Source organism: Panthera onca, chromosome B1 (genome assembly GCF_046562875.1).
Source record: "Panthera onca isolate mPanOnc1 chromosome B1, mPanOnc1 haplotype 2, whole genome shotgun sequence".
NCBI lineage: Eukaryota > Metazoa > Chordata > Mammalia > Carnivora > Felidae > Panthera > Panthera onca.
Window position 1 is genome coordinate 5505396 of NC_138342.1, and position 17488 is coordinate 5522883.

Genomic DNA, 17488 nt, shown 5'->3' on the forward strand with positions numbered 1-17488 from the left:
TGGCTCCAGATATTAGACTTTCATTCCACAGTGGATCATTCTGTCAAAACCGCTTTCCCTGGTGAATGGGCTTCTAAGCTGTTAAACCCTCAGGGGACTTAAAAAAAAGCATGGCATGAAATGCTGTGAAAGAAATGAGTCCTAAGAAAAGTGTATCGTGTATCAGGTGCACCTCCTTGGATGGAAGATTTAGACTTAGCTTGTGAAATGGGAACGCACACGAGGCATAATTGAATCACGGAGGCAAGCGGCGGAACGGGCAAGTCTGCATAGGACGGACTTCCTCGGCACAGATCATGGGACCCCGGACTGACTGTACCCACCGAGTTCACACAGTAGCTTAAATTGCTGTGTTTCCCTTCTTCCAAGTCTGAAGCCGGTGTCTTCCTCTGTTCATGCTCTGGCTTACTGCCCTCTTGCTGCCACCCAGCCTGCGGATTCTGCCTGAACTGTTTTCTTTCCCTCACTTCTGACGTCTGCCGCCCAGCTTCACTGCTGGCATGAATCTAGGCATGAAAAAGAAAAATAACACTACCGGTAAGTCGCTCACATTAATCGAGCTCTCGTTAAGTCCAAAGCATCCTGTTAAGTGTTTGAACCTTCTGTCAATCCCATGATGCATTGTTTAAAAATGTTTCCTGGGGCACCTGGGTGGCTCAGTCGGTTAAGCATCGGACTTCGGCTCAGGTCATGATCTCAAGGTTCGTGGGTTTGAGCCCCGCGTCGGGCTCTGTGCTGACAGCAGACCTGAGCCAAAGTCGGACGCTCAACCGACTGAGCCACCCAGGTGTCCCAACCCCGTGATGCTCTTATACCCAATTCTACCCATTCTAGAGGCTCAGGAAGGTTACATCATTTCACCGAGCTCCAGCAGCTGGCAAGTAGGGCTTACCCCTTCTCCCACAAAGCCTGGCTCCTGTACGCACATCAGTTTCCACCCCCCTCCCTCTCCCTACTCTGGTCCCCTCCACCCTGCAGCCAAGGAATCTCTGAAACATAAAACCGATCATTGACAGCCCCACCCCCAGCTCTGTATTTAAAAACCTCACCTCAGGGTGCCTGGGTGGCTCAGTCTGTTGAGCCTCTGACTCCTGGTTTTCAGCTCAGGTCATGGTCCCAGGGTTGTGGGATCGAGCTCCGAATCGGGCTCTATGCTGACAGTGTGGAGCCTGCTTGGGATTCTCTCTCACTCCGCCTCTCTCTGCCCTTCCATTGCTCGTGCTCTCTCTCTCTTTCTCTCTCAAAATAAGTAAGTAAACATTTATTAAATAAATGAATAAATAAATAAATGCCTCATTTCCACCACTTGGGGACGGACCCCGCATTTCAAACCTCTGGACTTTCTGTTGCTTCTGCACACTTGAGAGACATTCAGGCCTCCGTTCCTCTGAATCACCTCTGTCTGGCTTCTTCGCCCCTTTGCAAGCTCCTATCCATCTTCTGAGACAAGCCACATGTTGCCTCCTCTGTGAAGCCACCCGTGATTCCCTTGGGCAGAGTTGGTCTCTTTCAGCTTTGCGCTCCCACGTCCTCCCTCCTGAGTCTCGGCGATAGCAGATGATGTCTGCTTCCTGTCCCTATAACCGCACAGCTGTCTCCCACACTGGACTGCGAGTTCCCAGAGTCTGGGGGCCGTGTCTCATGCACTCCTGATCTCCGGTGCCCAACGAAAGGCCTGGACGTGTCTGTCAGTCTGTCTGTCTATCATCTCGTTGTCTATCCATCTCCCCATTCCTTCAGCAGATACCTGTGGAGTGGGTCCCAGAGAAACCGAGCTGGGGGGTACGGCCCAGAGTCAGAACAACGTGACATCACCCCTCAGCGTGGCGCCCAGGCAGCTCTGTGCCTTCAGGGAGATTTTCCTATACTCTCTGTGCGTCCGCCACCTTATCTCTAATGGCGTGATAGCACCCTCCTACCTTGTACCGAATCGCGTCTGGCCATGTACGCGTCGGGTACGTGCTGCTGCCATTATTACTATTATGAATAATGAAGACAGTGATGCTGATGCTGACCGTTGTTCCTTCTACCAGCCAGGCCCTGTGCTCCCTGCCCTCAGCAATTCAACTTCGGTAAGGAGAGCGGGCATGAGGGAAGACCGCCCCAGAACTGAGCCTTGGATTCCATTTGGGCAAAGTGGCAGGTGGGCGGACGGGTGGCGGAAGGCGTTTGGGGGGACGGAGCGGCCTCTGGGAGAACTGGACAATAGCAGTTACAACCTTTAGGACACAGTCCATTCACGTTCTGTGGCCAGCCAGGGCTCACCCGGTCTTGGAAAACACGTGTGGTGCTCTCTGTGCTCTACTCATGCCGTGGAGAGACAGGCAGGGGCGGGTTCGAGCCTTCCTTCCCCATGTGGTGGCCGGGGCCGGCGTCTCAGTGAGAGTCTGGTCCGGGACCAGGCTCCAGATGTGCTGACACAACAGACTGTCGGATACTCATTAACGCTGTTGGAAGCTCTGGGCTGGTTTCTCTTTCCATATGGGATGCTGCGACGAGATGGATGGCCATAGTTAGAAACCTGCGCGCGTTAGAGGACCCTCCTCGGAAGTGTCCAAAGTCTTCCATGGCCCTGGCGGGCAAAACCCAAGTGCTCACCACACTTTGCCTTTGGTTTACCTCTCTGGCCCTTTCTTCTTCTCTCTTAGTTCTTGAGTATTCCTGAGCTGGAAGTGGGGGGGGGGGTGCTTTGAGAACCTTTTGAAAATTAGATGCAAACTTTGGCTCCTCAGTAGGAAGGCAGACTCTTTGACACTCACTTTAGGAAGATGATGGACCACCATTGTCTCATGGAGGCCATCCGAGGCCCCTTAGGACTAAAGCCCAGCCTTACCCTCCAACCCCACTTAGAACACTGGCCTATCTGCCGAGTAACGGATTCAAGGTGCCTGCCTTCTACGAGTCGTGGGACCTTCCAGTCTCCCCTGTGCCCCTTACCCAGTGAGCTGTAGACAGTCTCTTGTAGCCAGATTATCCGACTCTGGTGGCCTAAGAATGCAGATTTCTTCTGTTCGGCCAATGAGAGGCAGATTAGCCAATGATTAAGGACACAGACCCTGGATTCCCCTGGCCTGGCCTCAAATTCTGTCTCTGCCACTTAATTACTGCATGAAACAGAAGCTTGCTTTAACTCGTCTGCCTTAACTTCCTTGTCCATAATGGGGAAAATAAGACTATGCATTACTTATGGCAGAAAAACAGACCCCCTATCAATGGAACAGAATAGAGAACTCAGAAATGGACCCACAAATGTATGGCCAACCAATCTTTGACAAAGCAGGAAAGGATATCCAATGGAATAAAGACAGTCTCTTCAGCAAGTGGTGCTGGGAAAACTGGACAGCGACATGCAGAAGAATGAACCTGGACCACTTTCTTACACCAGACACAAAAATAAGCTCAAAATGGGTGAAAGACCTCAATGTAAGATGGGAAGCCATCAAAATCGTCGAGGAGAAAGCAGGCAAAAGCCTCTTTGACCTCAGCCGCAGCAACTTCTTACTTGACACATCTCCAGAGGCAAGGGAAACAAAAGCACAAATGAACTACTGGGACCTTATCAAAATAAAAAGCTCTGCACAGAGAAGGAAACAATCAGCAAAACTAAAAGGCAACCGACAGAACGGGAGAAGATATTTGCAAATGGCATTAAGATAAAGGCTTAGTATCCAAAATCTATGAAGAACTTATCAAACTCAACACCCAAAAAACAAATAGTCCAGTGAAGAAATGGGCAAAAGACACGAATAGACACTTCTCCAAGAAAGACATCCAGATGGCCAACCGACACATGAAAAAATGCTCCACATCACTCATCATCAGGGAAGTACAGATCAAAACCACACTGAGATACCACCTCGCACCTGTCAGAATGGCTAACATGAACAACTCAGGCAACAACAGGTGTTGGCGAGGATGCGGAGAGAGAGGATCTCTTGCACTGCTGGTGGGAATGCAAGCTGGTGTAGCCACTCTGGAAAACAGTATGGAGGTTCCTCAAAAAACTAAAAATACAACTACCCTATGGCCCAGCAATTACATTACTAAGTATTTATCCAAAGGATGCAGGTGTGCTGTTTCGAAGGGGCACATGCACCCCCATGTTTATAGCAGCACCATCGACAGTAGCCAAAGTCTGGAAAGAGCCCAAATGGCCATCGATGGATGAATGGATAAAGAAAATGTGGAATCTATATACAACAGAGTATTACTCGGCAATCAAAAAGAATGGAATCTTGCCATTTGCAACTATGTGCATGGAACTGGAGGGTATTATGCTCAGTGAAATTAGTCAGAGAAAGACAAAAATCATATGACTTCACTCATATGAGGACTTTAAGAGACAAAACAGATGAACATAAGGGAAGGGAGACAAAAATAATATAAAAACAGGGAGGGGGACAAAACAGAAGAGACTCATAAACATGGAAAACAAACTGAGCGTTGCTGGAGGGGTTGTGGCTGGGGGGCTAAATGGGTAAGGGGCATTAAGGAATCTACTCCTAAAATCATTGTTGCACGATATGCTAACTTGGACGTAAATTAAACAATTAAAAAAGCCGAGAAGACTATGCATTCTATAGAGCCGTTACAGGACTCAGTGAGACCAATCTCTGGAAGCACTTAGCACGGCGCCCAGCACGCTGTGGGTCCTGTTGGGGTGCTGTGCCCCCGTGCAGGCCTCGCCCCCGGGCGGACGGATGTGTGCTGATGCCCCACGTATGTCAGCGGCAGGTGCCAGCCGCCAGGCACGGTGCTGAGCGCTGCAGTCAGGGAGGTGGGGACGTCGCCCTGCCCTCTGGGGTTCACACTGTACAGAAAGGTGCAGGGACTTCAGGCAGCTGCAGACACGGGGCAGCATCTTGGTCCCGATAACAACACACCATAGCCTGGGGGCTGAGGCAACAGACACTTTTCTCACGGTTCTGGAGGCTGGAAGTCCAAGATAAAGGTGCCAGCGGTCACCTGCTGCTTGGGGCTTTCTTCCTGGCCGGCAGACTCAGTGACTCCTCACGTGGCAGAGATTAGGGGCTCCGGTGTCTCCCTTCCACTTCTTAGGACACTGACCCCATCATGGGGCCCTACCTTTGACGACGTCTAAACCCAAATGCCTCCCCAAAGCCCCACTCCCAAACACCATCCCATGGGGATTAAGGCTTCAACACATGAATTGTGAGAGGCCCCAGACACTCGGTCTGTGACGGGCACGTCGTACAGGGGAGGTGAGTGGGCGCCTTAGGAGAGGGGGAGTCTGTATCTTCCAAGGGACCTCAGGAGCCCTTCACTGAAGAAGTGCTCCTGAGCCAGGGCTTGAAAGGAGACCCAGAATTGGCCAGGCAAGCAGAGGAGGGCCCCACAGGCGTCAGGAGCCGCGTGCACAAAGGCCGGGAGGCGTGAGGGGTCCCGTCGCAGTCGGTTCGTGCCGTTTGCACGGCCGGACGGGCGCGGGAGGCCAGGTCACGCGGGTCCGGGAGGTCGGATGTAACCCCCGGCCCACTTGCCTTGTGCTCACCGCCACCCCTCTGTGCGCACACAGGAGCTCCAGGAGCTGGGGAGGAAGCTGGAGGGCAGGCTGGCGAACCAGGAGGCCGCGCAGCTGCAGCGGGTGCTGGCCAGTCGGCAACAGTGGGCCGGCGACGGGCCCGGGCTTCTGAACGAGCCCGAGGATGCGGATTCCGATCGGCAGGTCTCCGCTGTCCTGCAGCAAGCCCTGGGCAAGGGCCGGAAGTTACTGGAACACCAGCAGCAGAGGTGAGCCCAGTGCCCTGTGGCGCCGTGTGGCGTCGGTCCCCTGTAGGCCTGGTTGGCACCCGGCCCCCCAGCTCCGCCGGACGCGGTCCCCGGGCTGTCATGCTCCCGTCTCAGGCATCCTCCAGCGCTCAGACACCTGCTGCTAACTTAGCTCACTTGGTCCCTGACATCTTCTTATACTTGGTTTCATTGAAGTTTTTACTGAGCATATGTTTTGAACTTTTTACTTTTAAATAATTATAGACTCACAAGAAGGGGCAGAAATAGTGTGGGGGAATCGCCGTGTGCCCTTCCCCCCAGCCTCCCCCAGCGGCAGCCTCGTTGGTAACCACAGCGCGTTATCCAAAACCTGACTCAATGCAGCGAATGCAGGCCTGACTCCGATCTCACGGTAAACGTAACCGTTTGCATCCTGCTTTGGAACAGACAGAACCCCGGTCTTTGTTAGGGCTGCACTTTGCATTCTTCTTCCCTAACAGACCACTGGCCTTTGCCAAGAACTCTTGGGAAACGTAACTTTTTAACAGCTTCATCATTTTCCGCCATGAGTAGAATGTTGATGTGGAAAAGACAGGGTGCAAACTATAGACACAGTGTGATTCCCTTTATGAAAACGCACACGCAGAAATTAATTAGAAGGAAGCGGACCAAATTGTAACGGACGTGACCCCTGGGTGGCGAGATTCTGGGTTAGTTTAATTTATCTGATTTTGCTTGCCTATAAACACAACAGCAAAGTGCAGTTCTCGTGTGGAAGTCAGAAAGCCTGAGAGGGACCCTCACGTGAAAAGGTGGCACCAGCATCTGTGGCCAGTGCCAGGACCAGGCTAGCAACACAGTTCTGGGTCCATGTCCACACAGGGAACGTGGTGGGCTCGGACCCCAGATCTTGGTCTCTCTCGAGCGTGACAGCTAATCTTAAGACTTGTCCAAGTAGGACCACGGATGGCCCAGCAGAGCCACAGAAAAGTCTCCCACAAAACTTCTCCCCTTGAGGAGCCCTCTGTCCTGGTGGGCCTCCATAATATGTTATTTGCAAAGTGTTCTAGGCAAGAAGAGGTTTAGCCTCTTGTGGCCATCTATTTTAATAGATATTTAAAAATATATAATGTAGATTAGATTCATGATTTTTTAAATGTTTATTTACTTTTGAGAGGGGGAGAGAGAGAGAGAGAGAATGCAAGCGGGGGAGGGGCAGAGAGAGACGCAGACACAGAATCCAAAGCAGGCTCCAGGCTCTGAGCTGTCAGCACAGAGCCCGATGTGGGGCTCGAACCCATGAACTGCGAGATCATCACCTGAACCGAAGTCGGGCGCTCAACCGACTGAGCCACACAGGCCCCCCCTTGAGATCGTTATTTAAATAACTAGATGATCTTCTCCGAGGGTCACATTTTAACTAAAGTGGACTCACGTAGATTTTGTCTGCACTCTAGCTGGAGGGAGGAGCGAGACCACAGCGTCGTGCTCGAAGATTTGCTGGAGAATATGGAGTTTGACACCTTCACGACCCTGTACAGCCAGGTGAGCCCCCGTTAGCCATGCTCTGGGCCGGCCCTTGTCAGCACATCATGTCACCTGTTCCTCCGAGTGCTCGTGTCCTCACCTGTAGCACGCGTGGCGGGGGTGACAGTGGAGCCCAGGGAACTGCTGGATGGATTTATGACAGGCGCCTGGCCCAGGGCCAGCAGGCCGAGGACGTCCCATCGGGCACAGTGACAGCAGCGGTGACAGTAGTCGAGACCTCCCTGGTCAGCTGCTTTTCCGAGACTGAAAGGGCTCCCAGACATTCTGTTCTCCTCTTCTCGGTCTGGCACAAGTGTGACCTGCACAGAGCAGGTGCCACCGGGAGCAGAGCTGGCCATGAAATCAGGTTTTACTCTCTTTAAATGCTCTAGCCTTCCCATTTCATGCTCCTTCACATTCCCTTTAAAGCAAGACGCGGCCTCGTTGCTTCGCGAATAAAATGGGAAGGGGATGCCGCCTGAGACACGAAGGGCTCCAACCCAGCGAGGCAGGAGGCTTCCTTGTGCTGTGGGAGGGGCCGGGACCCTACCTGTATTCCTCACCGAACTCCTTACCCCCTCGCGGCTCCAGCGTGACCACTGCCATTTGTAGACAAAGTGGATTTTTTTCTTCATCACATAAGGCATGACTTAGAGTCCACTTAACTTCAAAGACCCTGACATCCTCTGAAGAGGTTTTGTTCCTGAATAAATATTCGCTGTGTGCCTAATAAGCACCAGGGACTATCCTGGACACTGGGATTTCGGCAGTCAACACAAAAGATCGAGTCCATTGCTCTCAGGAGCTGGAAAATAAATCAAGGCGTATAAATGAAAGGTGTACGAGGGGCGCCTGGGTGGCTCAGCCGGTTAAGCGTCCGACTTCAGCTCAGGTTAGATCTCACGGCTCGTGAGCTCGAGCCCCGCCGTGCTGACAGCTCAGAGCCTGGAGCCTGGTTCGGATTCAGTGTCTCCCTCTCTCTCGGCCCCTCCCCTGCTGGCTCACTCTCTAATACACAACAGAAATCCATGCAGGAAGGAGGGAAAGGGTCCTGGTAAGAGGGAGGCAGGAGCAGTCACGGTGAGAAGAGAGGGCTGGGTGACAGTGACAGAAGCAGAGGTTGGAGGGACACACTTTGAAGATGCCGGAAAGGCTGTGAGCCAAGGCGGGCGGGTGGCAGCTAGAACCTGGAAGAGGCAGGAAGACGTGCGGCCCCCCCTAGAGCCTGAGCAGGGGCCCTGTTGACATCCTGACTGTAGCCCAGTGGAAGCGACCTCAGACTTTCGTCCCCCAGACTGCAGTGTTGTTTGGAGCTGCTGTCTGCGTCTCCCCAGTATGGGACGGTTCTACACGCTCCGGCTCATTTTGTGCTCACAGAATCCTCTGCCATAAGGGTTCCTGTCACCCACTTTACAGATAAGGAAGCTGAGGACAGAGAGAAATAAAGGCATTGCTCCAGGACGGACACACATAGTCCCGTCTGTGCAGTGGGGCTGGAAGCCAGCTCGGGTTTGCCAGAATGCAGAACCCATACTCTGTCTCTTTTAACCTTTTGTTTCGACACAATTTTAGGGGCGCTTGGGTGGCTCAGTTGGCTAAGCATCCGCCTTTTGAGTTTGGCTCCGATCATGATCTCGCGGTTCATGAGATCGAGCCCCAAGTCGGGCTCTGTGCTGACGGCACAGAGCCTGCTTGGGATTCTCTCTCTCCCTCTCTCTTGGCTTCTCTCTCTCTCTCTCTCTCTCAGAATAAATAGATAAGCTTTAGAAAAAAGATATGAAACAATTTTACATTGGTAGGAAATTGCCAAGATAGTATAGAGAGCTCCAGTACCACCCCCCCGCCACATTTCACTGGTTTCCCCCCATGACTGCATCTTACAAAACTCATATAATATCAAACCAGGAGACTGACATCAATTACAAAGTGTTTGTCCAGTTCTGTGTCATTTTATCCCGTGTAGATCCATGTAGCCGGCACCACAATCAAGATACAGAACTATTCCCTCGGGAAAAAGACCTGCCTTTGTCCCTCCCACTCCCCACCCCCCCCCCCCCCCCCGCCCATCCCCAACCCCCAGCGACCACTGAGCGCTTCTCCATCTCTGCATTTTGTCAGTTCTGGAAAGAAAGATGCACGACAGGATGTGACTTATGGAGATTGGCTCTTCTCACGCAGCATCCATCCAGGGGTGGGCCATGGCATAATTGGGGACCATTCCCACTTGGCCCCACTGCAGGCCAGAGCCGTGGCCGCGGAGCAGGAGTTGAGAGCATCTGGGAGGATAGATGGAGGTTTTGGATGTGTCCTGATGACCGAATAGATTCTTCTTGACAGCTCTGTGAATCTGGGAATGTATTTTCAAGACTGAGCTGCTAAAATATTTATCTCCCTGGGACCAAAATCCTAAGACCGTCATCCGTTAGGACGTGTTGTTCGTCAAGGTCAGCGCGGTGAGGTGCAAGCTTCCTGTTAACCCTTCTAGGAGCTGAGACTGGCGTCGTACCTGTCCAGGCTGGCGATGGTGCCGGGGGGCACGCTGCGCCGGCTCCTGAGCGTGGCTCTGCCCACGGCCTCGCCGGCCGAGCTGCTGGCCGCGCTGGACTCGGGCAGCCAGAGGCATCCGGACCACTCGGCGGAGAATGATGGTGGTGGGGAGCAGGCCGACCTGGGCAGGAAGGGGTGAGTGCGGTATCCAGGCTGCTTTTGGAAAACGGGGTGAGATGCCACGAAGGCAACAAATGGAGGGAGGAAGCAGGCCCGGGACACACACACACCTTCCCGGTCCGCACTTCATCGCTCATGGAGCAAAGGACACCCGGACCAGGGGCTGTGAATCCTTTTGAAGTCATGGTAGGCCTAAGTATTTCGTCCAGACTTTTATTTTCATCGCCAATTTATTTTCCAAGTAGAATCTTAAGGTGTTTCCCCAGCCGTAAATGCCACACACACTAAAGTGTAAAAAAAAAATGCATCAAAGGAAAAAGAAGGAAAAGAAATACCCATGGTTCTAATACCTGGAGAAAAGGGCCATTAGCATTTCCTTGCAGTTTCCTTGCAGGGTTTTAGGAGTGCGTTTGGTGTGTGCACGGGTGTGTGTGCGCGAGTGTGTAGAAACATGTCGGAGTACGTCTGAGTGTGCAGCAACCCCAGTATGTGGCACCTACCTCCCCCTTCGCAGCCGGATGGCACAGTCGGGGGCGCCTACTGCCTTCTCTCTTGGCGGCGTGCAGACGTCCTTCTGTACAATCGTGATCACTTAGACTATGATCTCTGCTGTTTATTAGCTTAAAATTCGTACTTTCCACAGTTCTTGAAACGCCTTCGTAGGAGGTTTGGTTTGGACTCCTGTTTTGCTCAATTATGGACAATGCTGCATAGACGCTTCCCTTCAGGAGCAGGTGCCAGGTGTGAATCTGGGCATCACGGGCTCTTTAGAAGGCAAGACAGGAAGCAGGGCCGTGCAGCGAGGGGGTGTGGGGAGCAGCCGGCGGTGCCGCCGAGAACAGAGTTTGAGAGGGACGAGGTAGCAAGAAAAGCCACGGCCGCACCCGGAAAGAGTGTTGGACGCCGGGCGGTGAAGCCAGCCTCCTCCGCCAGGACCCCCGAGTCCGCCGAAGTGCTCACCCACGTGTATGTACATTATTTTCCTGAAGAAGGGGGCAGTGTCTTTTTCTCCATCTCAACCAAAAAAAGGAGGAAGCACCGCCAAGGGCGAAGAGTAGGGCTGGGTGAGAGGCAGGGTGGGACTGTGGGGACAGGAGCTGTGGGGTAGGGGTGTGAGTCCACGGGGGGCCAGATGAGTCCCTCAGGGCAGCGGGGCCCAACAGCTAGGGGCTAGGTGTGGGCGTGGTCAGGGCTGAGTGGGTGTGGTCAGGGCTGAGTGGGTGAAGGCGGTGCTGAGTGTGGGTGTGGTCAGGGTTGCGTGTGGGCGTGGTCATGGCTGGATGTGGGTGTGGCCAGGGATGGGTGGGGGCCGGGTCAGGGCTGTGTGTGGGCGTGGTCAGAGAGCTGCACTGCACAGGGTGGTTTCTCTCAGTGCACAGAGAGGGAGGGACATGCAGATGGCAGGTATTGGAGGTGACCCTGAACCTGAATGTGGCCACCCTACTGGGCTGCACCTTCAGCCAGTTCAGTTTGGGAGGCTGGTGAACAGCGATTGCTGATAGACAAGGCAAGAGAACCCAGAGCGGCCGTCACCACGCGTGTGGGGCAAGAGCTTGCCATTTCTTTGTCTGGCCTCGTGGCCAACTGGACTCAGTTCTGGAGCTCTAGGCCACTTGTCACTGTCTCTGAGGTCAAGGGAGTCCCAAGCACCTGGTGCTCGGTCACAAGTTCAGGGTCTTGGGTTTCAAGCAACCAAATCTGATGGACTGATCTCAGCAAGAAGGCATGTGGCGGGGGAACCTGTCAGAATCCAGGTAGAGCCGAATCCCCAGGTCCCGAGATGGGCAGGACCAGGAGAGTACGAAAGACCTGCTCTCTGGGGTGCTGCCCTCACAGGACCATTTTCTCTGCCCAGGAGTTCGCTCCCGGGAGAGCGAGGCTGACACCATGGGAGAGGGTCTGTCTCCACCCCCAGCCAGGCAGTGTGCACCAGCAGAAGCAGAGCAGGAGCCTGGCCAGAGCGGAGCACGGAGAGAGGACTCTCAGCTCCACAGTGTTCTTTAGTGAACTGACCTGAGCCCAGGGCCCTCCAACATCTCCCTCCTGTCCCTCTCCTGTGTGACCCTGCAATGTCCTTTCTACAGCAGAGAATCACAGTCCTCTGCTGGGCACTAGCGCTCCCTGGGCAGCCCTCCTTCCAAGCTTCCACCGGGCCATTGCGGCTCTCTTAATATATTCGTAAAACACTACTGAGCATTAGTAGCATGCCCGCTGTTGTAGCATTAGTAGCTGTGGGAGAGTGAGGAAGACAGAGTCGTTCCGCATGGAGCGTGCCCTCCAGGGATGGGCAGTCCATACGTCGGCACAGAGAATGCATACCTCCACGAACGCTCCGTGTGCTCCCTCTGTGGGGACCCCAGACTCCGCTCAAGTGTCTCCACCTCTCGGCAGCCTTCTCCTGCCTGACTGATGTCGCCCGTTGCCCGGCTCTGACCCCCGGACCGGGAACCTCCTGGGGACAGAGATTGTGTCTTGCCCAGAGAAGGTGCTCGATCAGCGTGCCTTGAGAAAGAGACAGAGCCGTGAAAATGAGTTCTTCCTGTCCGCTCAAGGTCACGTTGAGGGATGGCGTGCCATCGCGCTTTTGGGGATCGTGGATCACTGGAGGAGCCTATTTTTCCAGATGACGTAAGACATTCCTTTCTCGCCTTCAGGAAGCACCAGGGCTGGTGGCAAGCCCTGGAAAGCAGACTACGGGGAGAACTGATAAGCGGAGGATTGGAAAAGATGCTCTGGGCCCGCGAGAGGAAGGAGAGGTAACAATGGGCACCTGCTCCGGTGGGCTGGGCAGCGGGTCCGCCCGGCTGCGCCTGTGAGCAGGACGGGAGGCCAGGGGCCCCCGAGTAACCCGGGGGAGGGTGACTCCAAGCTACCCACATTCCTTCCCTAAAGACTACAATTTTTACTCAATGGGCTTAGTTAAGGAGCTGAAGATAAGCCTCTAGCTGTCAGAGAATGTTCTCTTACCACTTATTAGCGCTTTAACGATGGTAGTTATTTTAACTAGTGACTCAGTGGCCATGGGATTTGGGACCATCTGGCTAACCCCTAGGCTTCCAGGCCGGTGATTTTTCGATAGCATCAAGCACCTCTCTCTTTTAGCTGTGGTTTCCGCACACCTGGATGTCAGAGGACAGTTGGGGGCAGGATGGTTTTAGATTGCTCCCACCAATTGAACAAGTACGTCCCGTGTTTCTTCCTAGAAAAGCTTTAGAGAAAGAGTGAGGTCAGGTGGATTCATAACAGGGTAGAAAGTGACGATACCCAGTATGTGCTCTGGAAACGGTCGATGTCCAAGGGAAGTGTGTACCCTGAGGCCTGTCCCTTCCATAATTTCTTGACTGAGGTAAAGGGGCCGACGCCAAGCGTCAAGAACTGTCCATGATAAAAATCCTGGAGCCACTGTTAATAGTCTGGATGTCAGCATTTAGTCCCATAGAACTTAGATCAGGGTTTTGAGCTCAAGCCAAGAAAATCAAATGCAAGCTGTGTAAACATCAAGTGCCCCACGAAGGAGCAAATCAGTTCCTCCAGATAAGGACGGGAAGTGAAGGCACCCCCAGGCTGCATTGATGTAAGTGGGGTGAGTACAGATCAGGGGGAATACTCCCCCCCCCTCCCCCGGCTCGTTCCGCCAGCCTTTGCCCTGCCCGGAGGCACTGGGGAGCCATGGCAGGAGGAGGAGAGACTAGATCACACAGAGCTGGGTGGAATCCTTGCTCAGATTCATACCAGCTGCAAAGGCAGGAGGCAAGGGAGCCTCATCTGTCACATCTGTCCCAGAAGGGCCGGCAAGCCTGTCAGTGACTTCCAGGAGGTGACCCCCAGGGATATGGCCTCGTCATGCCCTGCTTGGGCACGGAGAGAACCCTGTGGCCTTTAGGTGGTAGTTCTGGCCGTTGTCAAGAGTATCCAGGGATCTAGGGGCTGGACTGCTCATGGACAGGACTCCAGCAATCCTGTTATGGGACATTCCCCCCAAAAGTGTAACTCCTGTTTCAGACACAGTCTGCCTGACTGCTGACTCTTGCTTCGCAGTCCGATCTCATCAGCTTGCTTTTGGTATGAGGCTCACGGGCCATGATGTCCTGGTAAATGTTGAATAATTGACTGGTGGGGAGAGAGCCAGGGTGGGGTTCTGCCTTGTGCCATTTACCAGTTTCCGTGCTATCCCTACTCTGACCAGGGCTGATGTCAAGCTAGTGACATGATAACAGCGGGCTCACAAAACTCCTGCAAAGTTCAGTCGTGAGCCAGGAAGAGTCGTCTGCAAGCCGTGCCACTTGCTGCGGGCTTTGGCTAATTTCAGGGGCAGTCTCGTGATCACAGGGAGAAAGTCTTCCATTGAAATGACACCTGATCGGGGGGCACTCAGTCGGTTAAGCGCCTGACTTCGGCTCAGGTCATGATCTCATGGTTTGAGCCCCGTGTCAGGCCCTGTGCTGACAGTTCAGAGCCTGGAGCTGCTTCGGATTATGTGTCTCCCTCTCCCTCTGCCCCTCCCCTGCTCTCTCTCTCTATCTCTTTCAAAAATAAACATTAAAAAAAATTTTTTAAATGACCCCTGATTGGGGGTGCCTGGGTGGCTCAGTCGGTTAAGCTGCCGACCCTTGATTTGATTTTGGCTCAGGTCACGATCTCACGGTTCGTGCATCGGGCCCTGCACTGGCAGCATGGAGCCTGCTTGGGATTGTGTCTCTCCCTCTCTCTCTCTGCCCCTCCCTACCCCACTTGTGCATGTGTGTGTGTGTCTCTCTCTCTCAAATACATAAATAAAACTTTTTAAATTACTTAATTAATTAAATGACATCTGATTGAGGACCTAAGGATCCAAGGTGGGGAGAGCTCCATCAGGACACTCAGGAGGGCCACTTGCCAAAAACAACACATCTGATCATCTGTTCTTTCTCTAGCATATTGCGGAAGCCATGTCCCCCTCTCAGAGAGAGGGCGGCATTGCCTGGAAAAGGAAGCTGGCCACACCTGTCCCTGGAGTCCGTCGGAGAAGTGGCCGCTGTGCCCATCGTAGGGGCAGAAGCCATCGATTTGTTGAACACAGGCGAGAAGCTCTTCATATTCAGAAATCCAAAGGAGCCAGAGATCTCGCTACATTTTCCTCCCAGGAGAAAGAAGAAGAACTTTCTGAATGCCAAAAAGGCCACTTGGGCCTTGGGCCTGGACTAATCCAAAGGGAGCTCTCTGGAGTCTGAAGACAGATTTTTTTTCTCCTGCACACGTGTGTGTGTGTGTGTGTGTGTGTGTGTGTGTGTGTGTACACATGCCCACGTCCACACACATTTGTAGCATACGACTCATAGATAGAAATTGCACATGTATAAGAGACCAACACCCCCAACATCCACGACTTTCAAGGACTCAGTTCAAGCTGGTCTCCCGAATTTCCAGAAGGTTCTCTGTCCTTAGCATCACAAGGGACGTGACGAGACACAGGACCAGCCTTGAGCACTGTGGCGCTACCCCTCTGAGGGTGTGGAGGAGACCCCAACCCCCAGGTTGTACCCCGGCACCGCCTGGCTGCTCATGGGCTGTGTGTCCAAGGGGGCTCTCTGTTCTTGCATTTTGTATTTGTTACATATTCTGTTTTTATCAAGGGAACATTCGAAAATACATTACACAGAACTCTTCTCGAAAATAAATTACACAACGCTCTTCTCGGTGGAACTTGGTTTTGCTCTGTGTAGGAACCCTTTATTTTAATTACCTCTTGGGTCTTGGCTGGACGTCGTGAACAGCAGAGATTTGCCCTCTATCGTGCCGGCGGCCGGAAAACATGCCAGCCCTGGGGTAGACGATCTCCAACTCGAATCAGTTATTTCCGGCTTTTGCAAATGAGGAAATCCAAAGGCTGAAGAAGGTGAGGTGACGTGTGCAGGCTCACAAAGTCAGTAAGTAGCAGGATGGGGGTTCCTTTGCTTTATGGCCCCAAATCCTCACCCTTGCCCCGCACTCGCTCGGTGGGCACACTGCCCACGGGTCCTGGTGTTTCACAGAAGCTTTGATCTGCTCTCACCCCTCCTACCGTCACACGTGGTCAAGCCGATGATGTCTGGTTGCAGTGGGACTGGCTCACCCCATGAGCTTTCCCGAGGGTAGGAAGTGATTGAGAAGGGGATCCTGTCACCAGCAAGGGGAGGACAAGGGCTCCTGATGAAGCATTTGCTATGTGAGCATCGCTTTTGCTTTCAGCTACCTCAGCCCACTTCTAGTCCTCACTAGCGCCCCAACAAGGTGGGCATCACTACTCCCCGGTCACAACCAAGGAAGCTGAGACTCAGAGAGTTTAATCACACCACTACAGGGGAAGGGCCTGGTTTGGCAACCAGATCTCCCAACGTCCAAACCCTTATCTGCCACGAGACATTTTGTGGGTTGGCGGCCAGAAAGCCAAGTCTTTGCACTTTCTCACCAGCAGGCATGTCACGTGGTGAACCTTTGCTGGGGGTCGTACCTCCATCACGAGCCGTCCCGTGGCCATGTCGCTGCATTCGTGGAGATGCCCGAGCAAGCAGTTCAGATGTAGGAGAGGAGAGTTGATGGGGCCAGCTTTCCCATCAGAAGGCCCGGTGAGCAGAGAAAGGACAGAGAACAGTGATTTTCGCGCAGAGGGTAGTGGAGTGGAAAACGCATGGTCTTCGGTGTAAGATGGCTGGAGTCCGTCCCGCCCTGCCACTTGGGAGCTGTGTGTCCCTGGGTAAGTCACCTGACCTTTCAGAGCCGTATGTTCCACACCAACAAAATGGTGACGCAAATCCCTTGGAGGATTAGATGAACCGGATCCATAAAGCGCTCGATTGTGGCGTGGGCCTGCCACACGAGTGTCCTCCTCTACCCCTTGAAGGTGACCCGTCTGACTTTCTAATAGTTTCCGGCATCTACAGTACTCTCCCAGGTGTATGCATGGTTGAAAGTAGATTGCACACGAGGATCTCAAACAGAGCTCAACACTATGGGCTGAAGGTTGATTGAAGAGGCTGTCGGCAACAACGGGACGAGCCCAAGCTGTTTAAAATAAAGCATTTCCACCTAATAATAACTCCCTGTTGTAACCGGCAGAGAAAGACTAATTACTTGATGTACTTTCTCTAAACCTACTGCGTGACAAACGTGAAGACAGGCTAGGGGAAGCCTGTGCTTCTGTGACCAGGTAGATCAGATTCAAACCCTGGCCGGGCAACTTCTGAGCAAGTCACTTTACCGCTCTGAAGCTCAGCCTCTTCGTCTGTAAAGCAGGCGTCCTAATACCCACCTTAGAGTCAAGATGCCGTAAAGAGTGCGCATGGTGGCTCTTAGGTCTATCTCGTCCAATCCCCTGTTGGCACACGACACGTGTAGCTTCTTCGTTTTGTTATATTTTTACCTGCTCACAAAATTGAGCTTTGTGGCTCATTTCATTCCTGTTGACACTCTAGGTGAAGACAGTGGCCCCGCTAGAAGGGCTGTTCCTGCCACAATACATGGAAACCTACTCGTGAGTGAGAAGCTCCAGGGAACTTGGATTGAGGGGACTTAGCTCAAGTTTGAGCTCCTTTACTTATAAGCTGCA

The 17488-nt window shown here is 53.1% G+C and overlaps 1 protein-coding gene across 3 annotated transcripts in view; it reads left to right on the forward strand.

The window, feature by feature from the left end:
• EVC2 (EvC ciliary complex subunit 2) overlaps positions 1-15611 on the forward strand; it is a 134028-nt gene extending 118417 nt beyond the window's left edge. For all 3 annotated transcript variants that reach the window (XM_060655460.3, XM_060655459.3, XM_060655461.3), the window contains 5 exons: positions 5537-5751; positions 7188-7275; positions 9743-9939; positions 12579-12680; positions 14838-15611. In XM_060655460.3, coding sequence (XP_060511443.3) covers positions 5537-5751; positions 7188-7275; positions 9743-9939; positions 12579-12680; positions 14838-15108 — 873 coding nt within the window. In that variant the 3' untranslated portion in view covers positions 15109-15611. The remainder of the gene's footprint in view (positions 1-5536; positions 5752-7187; positions 7276-9742; positions 9940-12578; positions 12681-14837) is intronic.
• The last annotated feature ends 1877 nt before the right edge of the window (positions 15612-17488 follow it).